Consider the following 17,225-nt stretch of genomic DNA (forward strand, 5'->3'; position numbering starts at 1 on the left):
TTTCATATATATATAATGAGAACATTTCTCTGACTCTGGCCATAAGATGAACGATCTGAGGGTTGCCATACTCAAAGGTAATCTTAAAACCCCGAAAGAGAGACGGTTGCATGAATACAAATTTATGCAACTGTTTGGGACACTTAGCAGTGGCCTAAACAGAGATCGAAATTTTATGAGTCATTACTGACACTAGCGAATTCTCTTCCCATGAGCGCTAAAGGCCATGTCTGTACATACTGTGCTATATGTATGCACACACAGCTGTCTCTCACACATACTAATACTCCTTATTTTTCCATCCCTATAAACCAATAGGGACCACATAGTATCCACACACACTTTTAATTGTGCTACAAACTCTCACATTTCCACACCCACCCACACCATTTATATCCCCTCTCACTCCACACACACCTTGTGTAGAGCACTGTTTATACTGTGGGCTCTCCATTCATTCTTATTCACACTGATACACATACACACTCTTTCTTCACTTGCTTTCAGTAACCCTTTGACACCTCTAGCCATAAAACACATCCACATCGGGGGAAGGACCAGCACAGATAACATTCCAAGAGACACTGTTTTTAAGTAATCCTTGCTTCATTCATTGTAACATCGCCGGAAGAAGAGATCAGTGTATCTCGAAAGCTCGCACAAATAAAAGCATTTCGTTAGCCACAGAACGGTATCATCTATTTATTTTTTGATTATATATATATATATATATATATATAGATGTAGCCAGGTTCCCCCCTGTCATGGCTGACCCCCTCCTCCCTTTCGGCAGACGCTGTGTGCGAGGGAGTGAGGGGGGGCCGCACGCGCGAAGGAGCGATCCCTGGTAGCTAGGGACGCGAGCGGCGAGCAGGCCGGTTGCCGGGGACACGATCGGGCCGTCGCTAAGGCCGCGATCGCGTTGCTACCGGCCCGGCGGCTCGGGAAGCAGGGCGCCGCCATGTTAGGGCTGTTGCGCATGCGCAGTGCCCCAACCCAGCGCGGGAGGACCAGATAGTTCGCGCATGCGCGAGATGAGCATGCCAGCCCCCAGGGTGCATAGGGGCAGAGACACCTGACGCCAAGGAACCAATAGGGCTGAGGGATTTGCCTGGGGAGAGATTGCTACATTTCGCGGGGTTTTGCAGCCACGCAGGCACTCAGGATCCGGACCAGCTAGGGGTAGGAGGTGGATGCAGGGGTGAGTGACCCTCTGCATTAGGCCAGCAGCCCCCAAGGTCCCAGTTAGGTCCTGAGCCATCTATTAGCTTGTGGAGCTTAGGGACAGGCCCTAGATAGGGACACTGCCCCATTTATTGGTTGAATAGACAGGGACACAGTGTTGAAGCCGTGCGGCCCTGTGAGGTGGGTTCTGGGCTCAGAACACCACCCAAGACCCTGCGACAAGGAGTGACATTGTCGCGCTGGACTTTCAACCCACGCGGTGTGGAGGACCCCGTCGGATCGTGTGGATTTATATCGCGGTACCCGTGGCTGGAGCCCGGGCAGGTAACCTGCAACTCACGTGCACCAACCAGGCCTATCACCAAACATAGTGGCTGCGCAGTCACACACACACATGTACAGTGGTATTTGACTTCGAGGACACGAGACATTTGGGTGGGTGTTACTGGACACAGGGTGGGGTCACATTGTGGGTGGTTAGCGTCCGCCGTGACGCCTAGAGGTGATAGCGTCCGCCGTGACGCCTAGAGGTGGTAGCGTCCGCCGTGACGCATAGTGTGGTTAGCGTCCGCCGTGGCGCATGATGCTGTTATGCTGTTTTGATGTTATGCTGTTACGTGATTTGTGTGTTTCCATGCAGTAAAGCCCGTCCTGTTTTATATTCGGTAGTGTTGTGTGGTTGTTCCTGTGAGGGCCTCCTCCCACTCCGTTGGGATCCCTCCCAGGTGGAGGCGTTGCACCTAGAGATGTATGATAAAGATGTACCCCAGGTTCCCCAAGCGGAGGCTTAGGCTCCTGAGAGCCACACAGGTTGCACAGCACGTAGTAGCGGCGGTAGTCATAGGGAAGACCCGTTACATTTGGAGGCGCTGCTGAGATTGAGACCTGGGGTGCCCGAACTCAGTAAAAATGTCGTTAGGTTACACGTTACCTTCCCGCCAAGAGGTGTACACGTGGGTGGTAAAAAGGCAAGTCCCGCCCTCACAAACCCTTGCTGTAGGACAAGTTCCCGCCAATGCCTCATCCTATGAACTATGTTTAATCCTAATGCAGTACCCAGGCTTAGAAGATGCCAGAATCTTGGGTCGCCGCTCCGACCCCGACGGGTCATGGTGCACCGTGTTAATCACTGGGGGATGTGAATTGTCGCCACAGCAAGGCCCATCCAACTTGCGTTTCCACGGGGCCCTCAGCTCAGGGTGTCCTGTTATATATCCTGAAATGCCGATAAAACCCGAACCCTGTAGCCCCAGAACAGACCTGCTAGAGACTAGTATGCGCATGTCCCTGTCCCCACCAGAAAGTGTATGCGGGGATGAGGCCAGTGTATTATCCTGTGCTAATTGTCGCTCAAGCAGACGGAGCTCCAGCCCCAGTAGAATGGGAGAAATCCAATTACTAGCCCAGGCCATCCAACAACTGGGTAGGCCCAAGCACGAATCCCCTTCCCCTCAGCCATACCGCAAGTTAAAGCTCTTTTCAGGGGTAAACCCTACTCCCACTGGTGAAGAGGCTTTTGATGTTTGGAAGGAATATGCTTCACAGGTACTGGAAGAGTGGACCTGTCCTGATGAGGTGAAAAGACAACGAATCATGGAGTGCCTGCGCCCGCCTGCGTCCATTACCATCAAGATGTATAAAGATCAGCATACGGGGGTTACCGCACATCAGATGATGGAGTCGCTTACCCGGGCATATGGTAAGGAAGATGATGTGAGTGAGCTATGGACTAAGTATTACAATCTCCGCCAGAAAGAGGGGGAAGACCTATCCGAGTTCATACAACGGATCCAATTGCTCTTGTGGGAGCTACGTTCCCGCCAAGTCATCAAGGCCTCAGAAGTAAATGAGTATAGGCGCACTCAATTCCTGCGGGGAGCCATACCCACGCACCATATCGTGATAATGCTCAGATGCACGCTACAGAAGGGAGACCCCCCTACTCTGGAAGACCTACTGGATGAGGTGAAGGTTCATGAGGCCTATACTAGGTTACATACGCCCAAGAAGGCCAAAGACCCGCGCAAGGATGAGACCAAGGAAGCAACAGTGCCCAAAGCAAAGGGGAGCAAGAGCGGTAAGGATACGGCCACCCCGGAGGTGCCTAGGTCCGCTCCCAGGTCACTTGACGGTCCGGGTCCCCGCCCAGACTTCCGTTGCTTCAACTGTGGCGAGCAGGGCCATGTTGCAAGGAACTGTTCAAACCCCACTAAGGCCCAGACCTACACCGTGACCGTGCGGAAGGCAAGCTCGTCCCTATCAACCATACCCGAAGATGTTGCCGAGGAGTCGGGGAGGCCTTCCACGGAGGAGACGCCCCCGGCCGATGCTTACTGCCGAGTAGGGCCCACCGCTGTAATAAGAGTCGTCGTGGAGGGGATATACTCTTCAGCACTTCTGGACACTGGATCACAAGTGACCATCATCTACCGTCCATTCTACGACCAGCACCTCAGCCATCTTCCCTTGCAGTCAGCCGAAAAGATGAAGTTATGGGGACTGAGTAAAGATGATTATCCCATAGACGGAATAGTAGCGGTCAAGCTGGATATCTTGCAGTTGAACACTAACAAGTCGCATCCCATGCTGGTGGAAGCTTTGGTCTGTCCAGAGGCTCGAGAACATCCCAGTGCCCCCATCATACTAGGCACGAATGCCGATATTGTGAGGTCGGTGATTCGCTCATTCCTACAAGAAGCCGGTGAGCTACCGTTGTCATCCCTGAATATAGCCCCTGGCCTGCGGGAAGAATGCTATAGGGTGGCGTATGAGGAACAGTATGGTGAAATCTTTAATCAAGAGCGAGGGTTATTGCAGATTCCACCAGGGGGAGTGAGGCACGTGACAGCGCTGATCAAGTACCCCAGTCGGCACGAACACGACCGATACTTCTCGCTAGAGACCCTCCCCGAGTCTGAGAATCAGTGGGGATACCGAATGATACCTGAAGTACGGGATTGGCCATCTACCGTCCCCAGGAAGATTACTGTGTCTATCCAGAACATGTCTCTCCATACCGTGCCGCTAGAAGTAGGACAAAGGTTGGGTAGAATTTATCCTGTGGATCCTGTAGACGACCCAGTGACCGTTCACACTGCCCGTGTGGGAGAAGAGGCCGAGGCACTACAATTCGACTTCGGAGAGTCTCCCCTGGAAGAAGCATGGAAAGAGAAGCTATGTGCTCAGTTGAGAGAGAGACGAGATGTGTTCTCTACTAGTGAGATGGACGTGGGATGCAGCAGAAGCGCTCAGCACACGATTCGTCTGAATGATGACACGCCATTTAGGGAAAGGTCGCGCCGCTTAGCTCCCAGAGATGTGGAGGATGTGCGGGGTGTCCTGAACGAGATGGAAACGGCCGGCATAGTGACCGGATCTCGAAGTCCCTATGCCTCACCGATTGTGGTGGTACGAAAGAAGAATGGGTCTGTTCGATTGTGCGTGGACTACAGAACATTGAACAGACGTACTGTGCCTGACCAATACACGCTACCCCGAATAGAGGAGATTCTTAGCGCACTGTCCGGAAGCCAGTGGTTTAGCGTGTTGGACCTTCGATCTGGGTATTGCCAGGTTCCGATGAGCCCTACTGATCAAGAAAAGATGGCGTTCGTCTGTCCCCTGGGATTTTATCAGTTCACTCGGATGCCCCAAGGTATCTGTGGCGCTCCAGCCACTTTCCAACGGCTTATGGAAAAGACGATTGGAGATATGTGTCCACGTGAGTGTTTGGTCTATCTAGACGACATAATCGTGTTCGGAGCCACCCTTGAAGAACACGAGACTAGGCTGATGAAAGTATTGGATCGCTTAGGGAAAGAAGGCCTGAAGCTCTCATTGGATAAGTGCCGCTTCTGTCGAACATCGGTCACTTATGTGGGTCATATCGTGTCCGCAGACGGAGTGGCCACCGACCCGGCCAAGGTGGAGGCGGTGGTGAATTGGCCAAGACCCGAGAATGTGATGGAGCTGAGGTCATTTCTCGGGTTCTGTGGATATTATAGAAGATTCGTGGATGGATACTCCAAGAAGGCAGCTGTGCTGAACGATCTGCTGAAGGTCTATCCAGAGGAACCCAAGCAGAAGAGGACCCCCCCAAGGACCCCCTTCGGGGATCGGTGGACGCCGGCTTGTGAGGAAGCATTTAAGAGGCTGAAGAATAGTTTAACAGAGGCTCCCGTTCTAGCATATGCTGACCCGGAGAAGCCTTACATTCTGCACGTGGATGCCAGCCTCAACGGATTGGGAGCTGTGCTACACCAGAAGTACCCCACTGGGCTTCGTCCTGTGGCATATGCAAGTAGAAGTTTGACTCCCAGTGAAAAGAATTATCCAGTTCACAAATTGGAGTTCCTCGCCCTCAAATGGGCCATATCGGACAAGCTACATGATTACCTATATGGGGTCACCTTCGAGGTCCGAACAGACAACAATCCGCTGACCTATGTACAAACCACGGCCAAGTTAGATGCGACCGGTCACAGATGGTTGGCCACCCTTGCCAATTACCAGTTTTCTATGAAATATAAGCCTGGACCTCTCAATATAGGAGCCGATGCTCTATCTAGGAGATCGGGACTGGGCGAGACCGCCGACGATGGCCCGTGGGAAGAAATTCCAGGACCAGGAATGAGAGCTATGTGTTCCACTGCTGCTATTGTAAACGACCGAGTGGCATTCTCCGAGCTACGAGTAGTGGATTCTTTAGGGTGTCGACCTCAAGCCCTTCCAGAAGCTTACTGCCACCCCGATGGCATGGGTCTAACACAAGACGTTATCTTCACGGTGAAGGAACTGGTACTAGCGCAGACACATGATCCTGCGGCTAAGGCTGTCCGAGAGGCCCTACACAAAAATGACTCTTCACTGGTGAAACGGGCTCCTCGCGAGGATGTGAGTCTTCTCATGAGAGAATGGGATAAGTTTGAGATGAATAACGGCCTACTCTATAGGGTTGTTCAATTCCACAATCATCCTGACCGTCGACAACTATTTCTACCTCGGCGTATGCAAGGCCTCGTTTTAAGATCACTACATGATGATCATGGACATTTGGGGGTGGATAAGACCTTGGGTTTAGTGCGAGACCGGTTCTTCTGGCCTAGGATGCGGGAGTCAATTGAACAACACTGCAGAAAATGTCTACGGTGCATTCATAGGAAGACCCTTCCCACCCGTGCTGCTCCAATGGGCCATCTCAAAAGTGCTGGGCCTATGGATTTAGTTTGTATGGACTTTTTGTGCATAGAGCCAGATTCAAAGGGTATAGGAAATGTGCTAGTAGTGACAGATCACTACACTCGATACGCTCAAGCCTTCCCCACGAAGGACCAGAAGGCTACCACAGTGGCTAAAGTGCTGTGGGAGAAGTATTTTGTGCATTATGGTCTGCCCAGCAGGATGCACTCTGACCAGGGACGGGATTTTGAGAGCAAGCTGATCAAAGAGTTGCTAACACTGTTGAACATTCAAAAGTCCAGGACTACTCCCTACCACCCGGAGGGAGATGCGCTCCCTGAAAGATTTAATCGGACATTGCTGGACATGCTAGGCACTCTGAAAAATTCCCAAAAAGGAGAATGGAGTAAACATGTTGAAGCCTTGGTGCATGCCTACAATTGCACTAGGCATGAGTCCACCGGATACACCCCATACTTCATGATGTTCGGGAGAGAAGCCAGACTGCCAATCGACATCCGCCTACGGGTATCTACCGACGGGATACCCAACATGGCTCATTATCGATATGTGCAGAGACTCCAGGACAGTCTGCACCGTGCCTATCAGTTAGCTGAAAGAGCCACCGCTCGACTGAATGCCAATAATAAAAGACGGTACGACCACAAAGTACGCTATAGAGCGCTCCAACCAGGAGACGCAGTTCTCCTACGCAACTTAGGGATTCCAGGCAAGCACAAGTTAGCTGATCGCTGGAGGGAGGGGCCTTTTCAAGTAGAGTCCCAAATGCCGGGCCTCCCTGTTTATCGCATACGTGATGTGAATGGCAAAGTAAAAGTTTGGCACCGAAACCACTTGTTACCTATCTCCCAACTGGGAGAGAGTGAACCTGAAACAGAAACAGTAATGAACGACAGTGAGCCTGAAGAGGTTATTGCGAATCCCGGCCCCATAGATGAGACCATTCAGGATCCTTTGGAGGGAACATCCAACAGGGACTGGTGGGCACCTCCCGAAGGCGCAACAAGTAAGGGGCCAGCTGACATAGTACCTCCATTGGAATTTTCACCAAGTAATCAATCACTAGATCCTACCACTCCGAGTTTTGTGCCTCAAAGAGACAATGTTCAGTTGCAAAGAGACTTTCCTCAAACTGGTTCACCCTCTGCCAGAGAGTCTAGGCCTCAAGCCTACGATGGTCTGTCTCAAGAGGAAGAAATGGAGACTGAGACTCGCAGGAGTCAGAGAGTGAGACGCCCTCCCACTAGAGTGGCTTATGATTCATTAGGGGCACCTCACTATGAGTCTCAGCAGCAAGCTAAAGCCAAGCTAGCCTCAGTTATCAATATGTTTGTTGAACTGTACAATCTCGTTTAGAGTAATCGTTAAGTTGTACTTTAACACTGCATTTTTATTATATAATTTTTGTACACTGTTGGAAGGTTATGTGGTTCAAGCGAGGACGTTGGAGTTCTCACCAGGGGGAGGATGTAGCCAGGTTCCCCCCTGTCATGGCTGACCCCCTCCTCCCTTTCGGCAGACGCTGTGTGCGAGGGAGTGAGGGGGGGCCGCACGCGCGAAGGAGCGATCCCTGGTAGCTAGGGACGCGAGCGGCGAGCAGGCCGGTTGCCGGGGACACGATCGGGCCGTCGCTAAGGCCGCGATCGCGTTGCTACCGGCCCGGCGGCTCGGGAAGCAGGGCGCCGCCATGTTAGGGCTGTTGCGCATGCGCAGTGCCCCAACCCAGCGCGGGAGGACCAGATAGTTCGCGCATGCGCGAGATGAGCATGCCAGCCCCCAGGGTGCATAGGGGCAGAGACACCTGACGCCAAGGAACCAATAGGGCTGAGGGATTTGCCTGGGGAGAGATTGCTACATTTCGCGGGGTTTTGCAGCCACGCAGGCACTCAGGATCCGGACCAGCTAGGGGTAGGAGGTGGATGCAGGGGTGAGTGACCCTCTGCATTAGGCCAGCAGCCCCCAAGGTCCCAGTTAGGTCCTGAGCCATCTATTAGCTTGTGGAGCTTAGGGACAGGCCCTAGATAGGGACACTGCCCCATTTATTGGTTGAATAGACAGGGACACAGTGTTGAAGCCGTGCGGCCCTGTGAGGTGGGTTCTGGGCTCAGAACACCACCCAAGACCCTGCGACAAGGAGTGACATTGTCGCGCTGGACTTTCAACCCACGCGGTGTGGAGGACCCCGTCGGATCGTGTGGATTTATATCGCGGTACCCGTGGCTGGAGCCCGGGCAGGTAACCTGCAACTCACGTGCACCAACCAGGCCTATCACCAAACATAGTGGCTGCGCAGTCACACACACACATGTACAGTGGTATTTGACTTCGAGGACACGAGACATTTGGGTGGGTGTTACTGGACACAGGGTGGGGTCACATTGTGGGTGGTTAGCGTCCGCCGTGACGCCTAGAGGTGATAGCGTCCGCCGTGACGCCTAGAGGTGGTAGCGTCCGCCGTGACGCATAGTGTGGTTAGCGTCCGCTGTGGCGCATGATGCTGTTATGCTGTTTTGATGTTATGCTGTTACGTGATTTGTGTGTTTCCATGCAGTAAAGCCCGTCCTGTTTTATATTCGGTAGTGTTGTGTGGTTGTTCCTGTGAGGGCCTCCTCCCACTCCGTTGGGATCCCTCCCAGGTGGAGGCGTTGCACCTAGAGATGTATGATAAAGATGTACCCCAGGTTCCCCAAGCGGAGGCTTAGGCTCCTGAGAGCCACACAGGTTGCACAGCACGTAGTAGCGGCGGTAGTCATAGGGAAGACCCGTTACATATATATATATAATATATGGAAAAAAACTATGTAATATATATATATATATATATATATATATATATATATATATATATATATATATATATATACAGTGGTCGACAAATCACCAAAAAATCTACTCGCCGAACAAAAAAATCTACTCGCCACCTAGTACCACACGTGTGCTGCTTGGGCCAATAGGAGCTCGCCACAATGTTAAATCCACTCGCCCGGGGCGTGTAAATGTATAGGTTTGTCGAATACTATATATATATATATATATATATATATTTATATATATATATATATATATATATATAATATATGGAAAAAAGAAAGAGAAGGCTCACTAGTGAAATATTGCTTCAACAGTATAATATTTCAGAGGTTAAAATCCGCAATGGTTACACTCACAAACATAGAAGATTAAAGTGCATGTGTGAGTTCAATACTCAATCTCCGTCTCAGCTCCTTGGGTCCACACTGTCTCCCTCGTGCATCCGCCGTGGTGTAGGACGCCTTCTGCAACCCGGAAGTGGAGATGGCGCACTCCAGAGGGTCCATCACACAAACCCTGTGTATGAAAGGTCCTGGGTTTGATTCCTGTATGATATGGTATAATTTATCAATTATAAAATAAATAAAATAATCATTTATAAATGATACATTATAATTAAAAAAATAATTTTATATATATATATATATATATATATACATATATATATATATACATATACAGATGCAACTGCCGTTTTTAGGCCGCTTGACAAAGAAAATCTGTGACCATCTCGCAGTAACTCGTGAGATGGTCCACAGCAGGCTGTAATGGTCCATCGAATTAACACAGCGAGGGTCTCTGCCTTTGATTGGGACTCTCAGCCCGGTAGGATTCCCATTCAAATGCAGGGACTCTCGCTGCATTAATCCGATGGGCCATTAGTCTGTCTGCAGGAATCTCGCAGCGTGGGATGGGTTTAAGTGCAGAATTCTCACGGTAAGCAATCTACAACCGGCAGTTGCAGCTGTATGTATATATGTATCACACACACAGGACAGACAGGCACATATATACACCCACTGTTTGGAAAAAACGAGAACCCTTCTATTTTTCGCCATACAGTATCTTGCAGGAAAATCACAATATTTTCAAGAAAATGTGAGCAATTATATGTCTGTCACAGTAGATTATTACATTTAAGAATTATTTGATAATTGATTAGATATTCTTTGCAATTGGGGATGGCGTGATGACCTCATCAAGTGCATAGTTACAAAATGGTATTTGGCGAAGAAGATAAGCGCGTTATAAAATACTTGAAACAGGGTAAGAATTATGGCCCAAAACACTTATGTAAAATGTTTCCTGATAAAGGATTGTCGCTTTTAAGCTTCGTCCGGGTAGCGGTCATCCTTGCATTGTTCAGACAGATTATGCAATAAAACAGTGGCGTTCTCGTCTTCGGGCGAGCGTTTCAGCACGAGGAGGGCATTTTGAACACACACTTTGATCTCAAACTTTATAGTAATTTTAGTGTTTCAGATTAGATTACAACAGTTTAACACATTTACGAGCCAAGAAGGAAAAACTCCTATTTCTCATTTAATGAACATGAACCTCCCGCGGTGTATAATCTGGTACTTGTTGACACAGTGACATCAATTTAGCTGACATCAGTTGATTTGTCTACATTGTGCTTCTTATGTAGTGTTAATCTACATAACAGATCTACAATTGTGCACATTTGCATGGCGATTGGGCGAGAAATATATAAGGTATGATGAAAAATCAAAGGGATCCCTTTTTTTTTTACTGAACCCGGTGTATATACCGTTTATCTTTTCCGTCCAGAAACTACCTCAACCTAGAACCTGATGATGTTACTGGACCAGGGTTGGCCACCTCGCAGTCTTCAAGAGCCACCAACACGTCAGGTTTTAAACAAATCCCTACTTCGGCACAGCCAGTAGCCCAGTCAATGACTGAGCCACTGATTGAGCCACTTGTGCTGAAGCAGGGATATCACCAATACCTTGCCTGTTAGTGGCCCTTGAGGACAGGAGTAGGGCACCCCTGTACTGGACAATACAATGATGGAGTCCTCTCCCAAATGATCATTACTTTGTTCTTGCTTTAACTCCAGTGGATAAGAAGCTAAACGTGACATGCCCACTTAATTGAAGTGACCCCACTTAATTTGCAGATCACTACCCTTGTCGGCAGCTTAACCCGCTGACTGATTTATGACAATGAGGCGAATGAAGCAGATTTGTGGACGTGTGGGAGACATGCAAACATTTACTCATGGGTGTTGTATCTTTGCATGAACAGGGTGAAATTGGAGGCCAAGGAAATCTAGGATTGCTTGGTGCAGAAGGTCCAGCGGGGCAAAAGGTAAGTATCCCAGGCTCTGCCTAGAATTCATATGTCTGAAATCACACTTATTGTGAAATCCTCATCCTCATTCAGTATTCCTCATCCTTAAAGTAACCCCTCTAAACTTCAGTGGCATTACCTTCCCGAAAGTTGACATCAGCCTCTTATACATGTCAGTTGTTCCTCTCAATATTTTACATCCCTCTTGCATACCTCTTTAAAATTGAATGAGATTACTCACGCCTGTAAAGCATGTGGTTTCTTTCAAGGGCAGCTGGTTTTGTAAGTGTGAGCTTGAAGCAAAATAACATACCGGTATTTTCTACCTGTTTCGTTGCCTGGCTTTGCCCGCCAACTCAACAATTATCATTTAACTGGCCCTTCTAGCCAGCTAGAAAAGAAGAAACAGAGACCAGGGAAAAATACTGAAAAACAAATAAAATGCAAAGGATAAATTTGAGTGAAAATAACCATTTGGAGGGATACAAAGCAGAAGACCCCCTCTAGCACCCAATGGGAGGAACACTCTGTAACCCTGCCAATAGACTCGGCATGTGAAAATCCATCTCAAATTCAGCAGCGCACCAGCACCCAGAACAGTTCCTCTTCTGTCATAGGGACCTCACCCACCAGACACTGCTTCCTGGGCTTAGATGTGGTCAGTTTGACCAAGGCCAAGTTGACCAGTAGATCCCTTGACCTAGAATTGCAGGTCACAGGGCACCTGAAGAGATGTAGAGAGAAATATAGCTGGAACTGCATGAGGAGACCCCTCGAGGTATATGAGTGGCTGCAGTCTGGGGCAAGATAAATAGGTATAAAATACTAACTCCCATCTGCCACAAAAGGGGCAATCAGAGGGAGAGTTTTGAAACCAAACATGCCATCATGATGTAGCAGCACCCACCTCCAGATATCCCACCCAAAATGGTGTGCCCTTTGGGATAGGAAACCCATCTAGCGAAGAGATAAAAAGCATAAAAATATTATATAACAAAGTGGTGTGCTGAAATGGTCTAAGTAGGGAAGAAACAAAACACCATCACTGTGAAAGTCATAGTCTTGATAAGAAAAGTGGCAAAGCCATAATCTCAACATAAAAATACAAAAAGAATGGTATTGTGGCAGAGTGAGGAATGCTACTGCATGGAGCACGAGAGAGTACATTCCCTTCCGTGGCATGCCACGTAAACATCCCCTAAAATACGTAAGCTGGGGACAAGATGAGGCTAAATGGGTTGCCAGAGTTTAGGACCCACTAACAGAACTGGAGAGCTGTGGGTTTCATGTGGGCATAATTCTCTAGTCTGCAAAACTCCCTCAAGAAGGGTGAGTCAGGGGAGATGACCCCCTTAATCTACAATAGCTGGCCTCAAGAAACAACAGAAGTGGGCATGCCCACACAACATCCAAGCTTGCACTGCCGAGTTATCTAGCAGGGGCTCTGCAATATTTTTACAGAGGAAGTCCAGCAATCTCCAATGGAGTTTGATAAACTCAGGGTTCGGACTCATGTCTCAGCCGATACCACAGCTGGCTAGCAACCATCTGATTAATCCCCCTGAGGGAAAGCATTTTTGACAGATTTGCCCAGAAGGTAAATAGGACTCGCTAACAAGCTGAAACACTCTGACCAGTTGATCTGAACAGACAAGGCTACATAATAGATTTCTTGGCATGCCCTAGCCCACTCTAGATCATGTCCTGGGCTACAAGGAGAAAATTTTCAGCATAGGCCAATAGTATACCCATAGTAAAGCTGCTTGAGCACCAGCCATGGTTGCTCTCTCCTCAGTAGAGGGCAATGCATACAGCTGTCCAGATAAAGGGACCAAACACCAAGAGTAAAGTTAAAGCTGAATGCATGAAGGGTCTTAACATGGTAACGGTTATCCCTGTCAAATGCCTTCTCCTGATCCAGGGACAAGAAAGCGAGCAGCAGACCTGTCTCTTGCACACAATGTATGAGGAAATATATTGTCATGAAGATTCTGGTCTGGGACAATATAGGACTGGTAAGGGGGAATCACCTCTGCCAGTGTGGACTTGAGCCTCCAGAAGATTACTTGGCTATGGTCTTATAGTCCATGCATAACAGCGAGAACAGTCGCCAGTTGGTAATAAGGTAGAAGGTAGAAATTCCTTCCTTCTGCATGAAAGCAGCATCTGTACGGTCTGGGGGGGGGGGGGCTTCTTTCAGGATGTTCCTCTATGAAATCAAGCATTAGCATTTCCCAGAAAACCTGAAAGATCTCCATGGTCAGTCAGTCCAGTCCCAGAGATTTGCGATTGGACATGATGCGGAGGGCTTTTGAGAGCTCGGCCAAAGTTAGAGGCTTTATCCAGCCACCTGACAGTCAGTAAGCAATGTAAGAAAGCAATGGGTAAAGCCAGCAGCATGCTACAGTAGGTTGTATAGAGAGAGGTATTAGCAGCAGAAAGAGAGAAAGAGGCTGTATCCTCTTGCTCGCTATGGAGAGAATAGCAGTTTAGGCTTTTGTTGTATTCCAGAAACACAATTATCCCTTTTCCCTGCACTGAGAAGTGTCCGTTTTATGTGATGGGCGCATCTTTTATCATTCATCTTTCATCTTTCCTCACTCAGCAGAAGAATCTGGAGAGAAAAATTAACTCTGTTTTCTTTATGATAGATCAACCTCAGTAACGTTTTACAGTGTTCATTATACTCATTGTTGAATCATTATTGAATTATACTCATTATTGAATTATGCTCATTATTGAATTATATTCATTATCGAATTATACTCATTATTGAATTCCAGTTGCAGCTTGAGTATGTAGAGGAAGCATCTATTATTTCTAAAGGAGCATTGTTTATTTGAGGGATAATACTCTCACTTGGGGGGTATTTATATATCTGCTGAAGGGACTTCGAGGTTTTTTTAGGACGGAAATCCCCATAGAATTCACTGGCGATTTTCTACCGAGAACAGCCGATTCGGCAGATATAGAATAAGGACTTTTGGGCAAGTCCATACTGGGCAGGTGGCATTGCTGCTTGTACTTCTAATGGAGTTCTGCCTCCCCAGTGTACACCGATGGCCTTCTCACATAGAGGCTGCAGTCCAGAAATCGGCTACCAAATGCTACCCCAGCGATAGCATTTGGCAGCATGAATGGTAGCTGCTTGCGTGCCATTGAAAGACACACTATGCTGTGAAAAAGGTGACGGTTCATCAAGTTGTACAGTAACTCAGTTGATGCTTTGTCCTTGCAGGGTGATAAAGGAGATAAGGGCACAGATGGACTCGCTGGATCTTTGGGAGACAATGGAGATAAGGTGAGCACTTGCAAATATACAGAAGTAGCAAGCGTTACCACAATTAACGCGGGTTAATGCCCAAAATAATGCAATAATTATCACATGCATTAAAGAGATGCACATGTTTCCATGGTTTTTAATGTAGCTGCGTTTAATCTCACTGTAAGTATTGCGTTAGTGTTAACACAACGTATCGCGTTAACGGAGTCAAGAACGTCTGTATGATAAACAGTATTATAACCGTGGATAATACTATACACATGATACATAAAGCTTGCCCCCTGCAGACGCACTTACCAGAACGCCCTCCTACGGTCTCTGTACGTTCTTCCTACTTACCAATTAGATTGTAAGCTCTTCGGAGCAGGGACTCCTCTTCCTAAATGTTACTTTTATGTCTGAAGCACTTATTCCCATGACCTGTTATTTGTATTATTTGTTATTAATACGGTTGTCACGTGTATTGCTACTGTATATACATTAATGGCGCTATATAAATAAAGACATACCGTACATAAACATTTCGCTGACTAAATTGCCTAAACCTATACACCCCCTTTATCACTTGCTAAGAATGTTTAGTGGGCTAACTACAAAGGTTATGTAGCAGCTACAGCTACATACAGTATATACATGAGCTGAAATAACGGTAAAGCTCAGCCTGGTACCATCTCCTTATGAAGAGATCATGTGTGGTATTTGCACTCTAGCGCCGGACCTGTTTGGTACATATGGTTATAGTTATCTGTAAATAATCCACAGCAATGGTTGGGGCATCGAGTTAACGTGTGGCAGAAATGCAGTGGTATGGTATCCTTTAAGGGGCCTATGTTTCCTGAAGAGACTGAGCAAGGGGACGAAAACCCACTACCCAGAACCTCATTGGGATGGACCCTGGATCTCTATTGCACCACAATGAATAATATGTTGAATGAACATTTTTACTCGCATCTCTGAAGCGCCCCCCACCCTGTACTTGTGCTGAAGCGTGCTGCCACTGGTAGAAAACCAGGATCAGTATCCAAGGAGGTGTAGCGCACAGCCAAGAGAGTGGGTCAAAGTAAGATAAAAAAAATTACAATCTTTATTCGTCCATTAAAAAGAAAATGAAGGTATCAAAACCTCCTACATGTTTCATGCATATTGTACTTTATCGAGGGACCATCCCCCCCTACCTCTCCACGATCAGGGGGTGCACAAACTGGGGGCCACCAAGAACACATCCCCCCCTACCTTGCGTTTGGAAACCTGGCATTGCTCTGTTCGGTTTTGCCATTTTTCATTTGAATCATTTCTATAAAACTCAAAAACAGTGAAACAAGGAAGAAAAGTACTCTCCACGATCAGGGGGTGCACAAACCGGGGGCCACCAAGAACACATCCCTCAGGTGTTCTTTTTTTTAAAGTATTTTGTGTTCTTGATGTCTTTAATTTACAGATTATACCCAATAAATATTATTTTTAATTACACTTCTATCACTGCACTGCTGTGCATCATTCAGGGAATTTTTTTACCTTGGTTCCCCCGTGTACTTTCTTGTTAACAATAGTCTCTTTCCCAGTAGCACGCAGATCCATCCACATACAATGTTGGTTCGAGCGAGGTTTCTCTCTGTGTGTACACAAACTGGGGGCACAAGATTTTTTTTTTGGGGGGGGGACGTGTTTGCAGAGGCCCCGTGGCTCTTCCCCAAGGCATTTAAATTACAGATGCAGCGGCCGTTATTGGAACAAACCTCGAAATGGAATTTCGAGATATGCCCGTGATCCTCACTAGTTTTGCCGGGGCAGACATAATGGCCCATCGGATTAACACAGCAGGGCTCCCTGCTGTGTGAGTCCTACCGGAGTCTGCCTGCCTGTAATAGACTCGCAGTAAGAAATAGGTTAAATCAGTCACTCTAACTGCGCGCCTCTCACAGGCGATCGTGGGGGTTTTATTCAAATTCTAACATTACAATAATGTAGCAGGGGGTCTCATGAGTTGAACAAAGTTGATTTCAGCTTTGGGGACCCCCTACTTCCCGAGATACAGGTCTCGTTATGGGGTGCCGGTATCTCTCTGCTTTGTTGACATCTAGCGGTCACGTGACCCACAGGATTTTAACATTGTGTGGGGATTGCCAACCCAGACAGGCAGCTGAGGTAGTGTGCATGAGTCCTACCTATATCCAGTGCAGCGCCTCCACCTCATCAGGATCTCTGCGTCCACAAGGGGATGGTTCTGATGAGGAACTCCTTCTTGGTGATGCCTTCCCCTGCTGAGTAATTCCAGACTCACACAGTGAAGTGTCTTTATTCAAGGTCATCTTTATTGGCATGGTGGTATGGGCCAGCTGCCCCTCACAGCTATCAGCTTAGCCGCTCATTCCTTTGCTGCACTCCATCTGGAAAGTTCCTCCTTCTCCTAATGGAGTTACTTTCCACCTCT

The 17,225-nt window shown here is 47.9% G+C and overlaps 1 protein-coding gene across 1 annotated transcript in view; it reads left to right on the forward strand.

Moving 5' to 3' along the window:
* LOC142494625 (uncharacterized) overlaps nucleotides 1-17,225 on the forward strand; it is a 439,963-nt gene that overhangs the window by 367,595 nt on the left and 55,143 nt on the right. The window contains exons 93-94 of the mRNA XM_075599056.1: nucleotides 11,467-11,529; nucleotides 14,750-14,812. Of these exons, the coding sequence (XP_075455171.1) occupies nucleotides 11,467-11,529; nucleotides 14,750-14,812 (126 nt within the window). The remainder of the gene's footprint in view (nucleotides 1-11,466; nucleotides 11,530-14,749; nucleotides 14,813-17,225) is intronic.

The sequence above is a fragment of the Ascaphus truei genome, chromosome 5, assembly GCF_040206685.1.
Source record: "Ascaphus truei isolate aAscTru1 chromosome 5, aAscTru1.hap1, whole genome shotgun sequence".
NCBI lineage: Eukaryota > Metazoa > Chordata > Amphibia > Anura > Ascaphidae > Ascaphus > Ascaphus truei.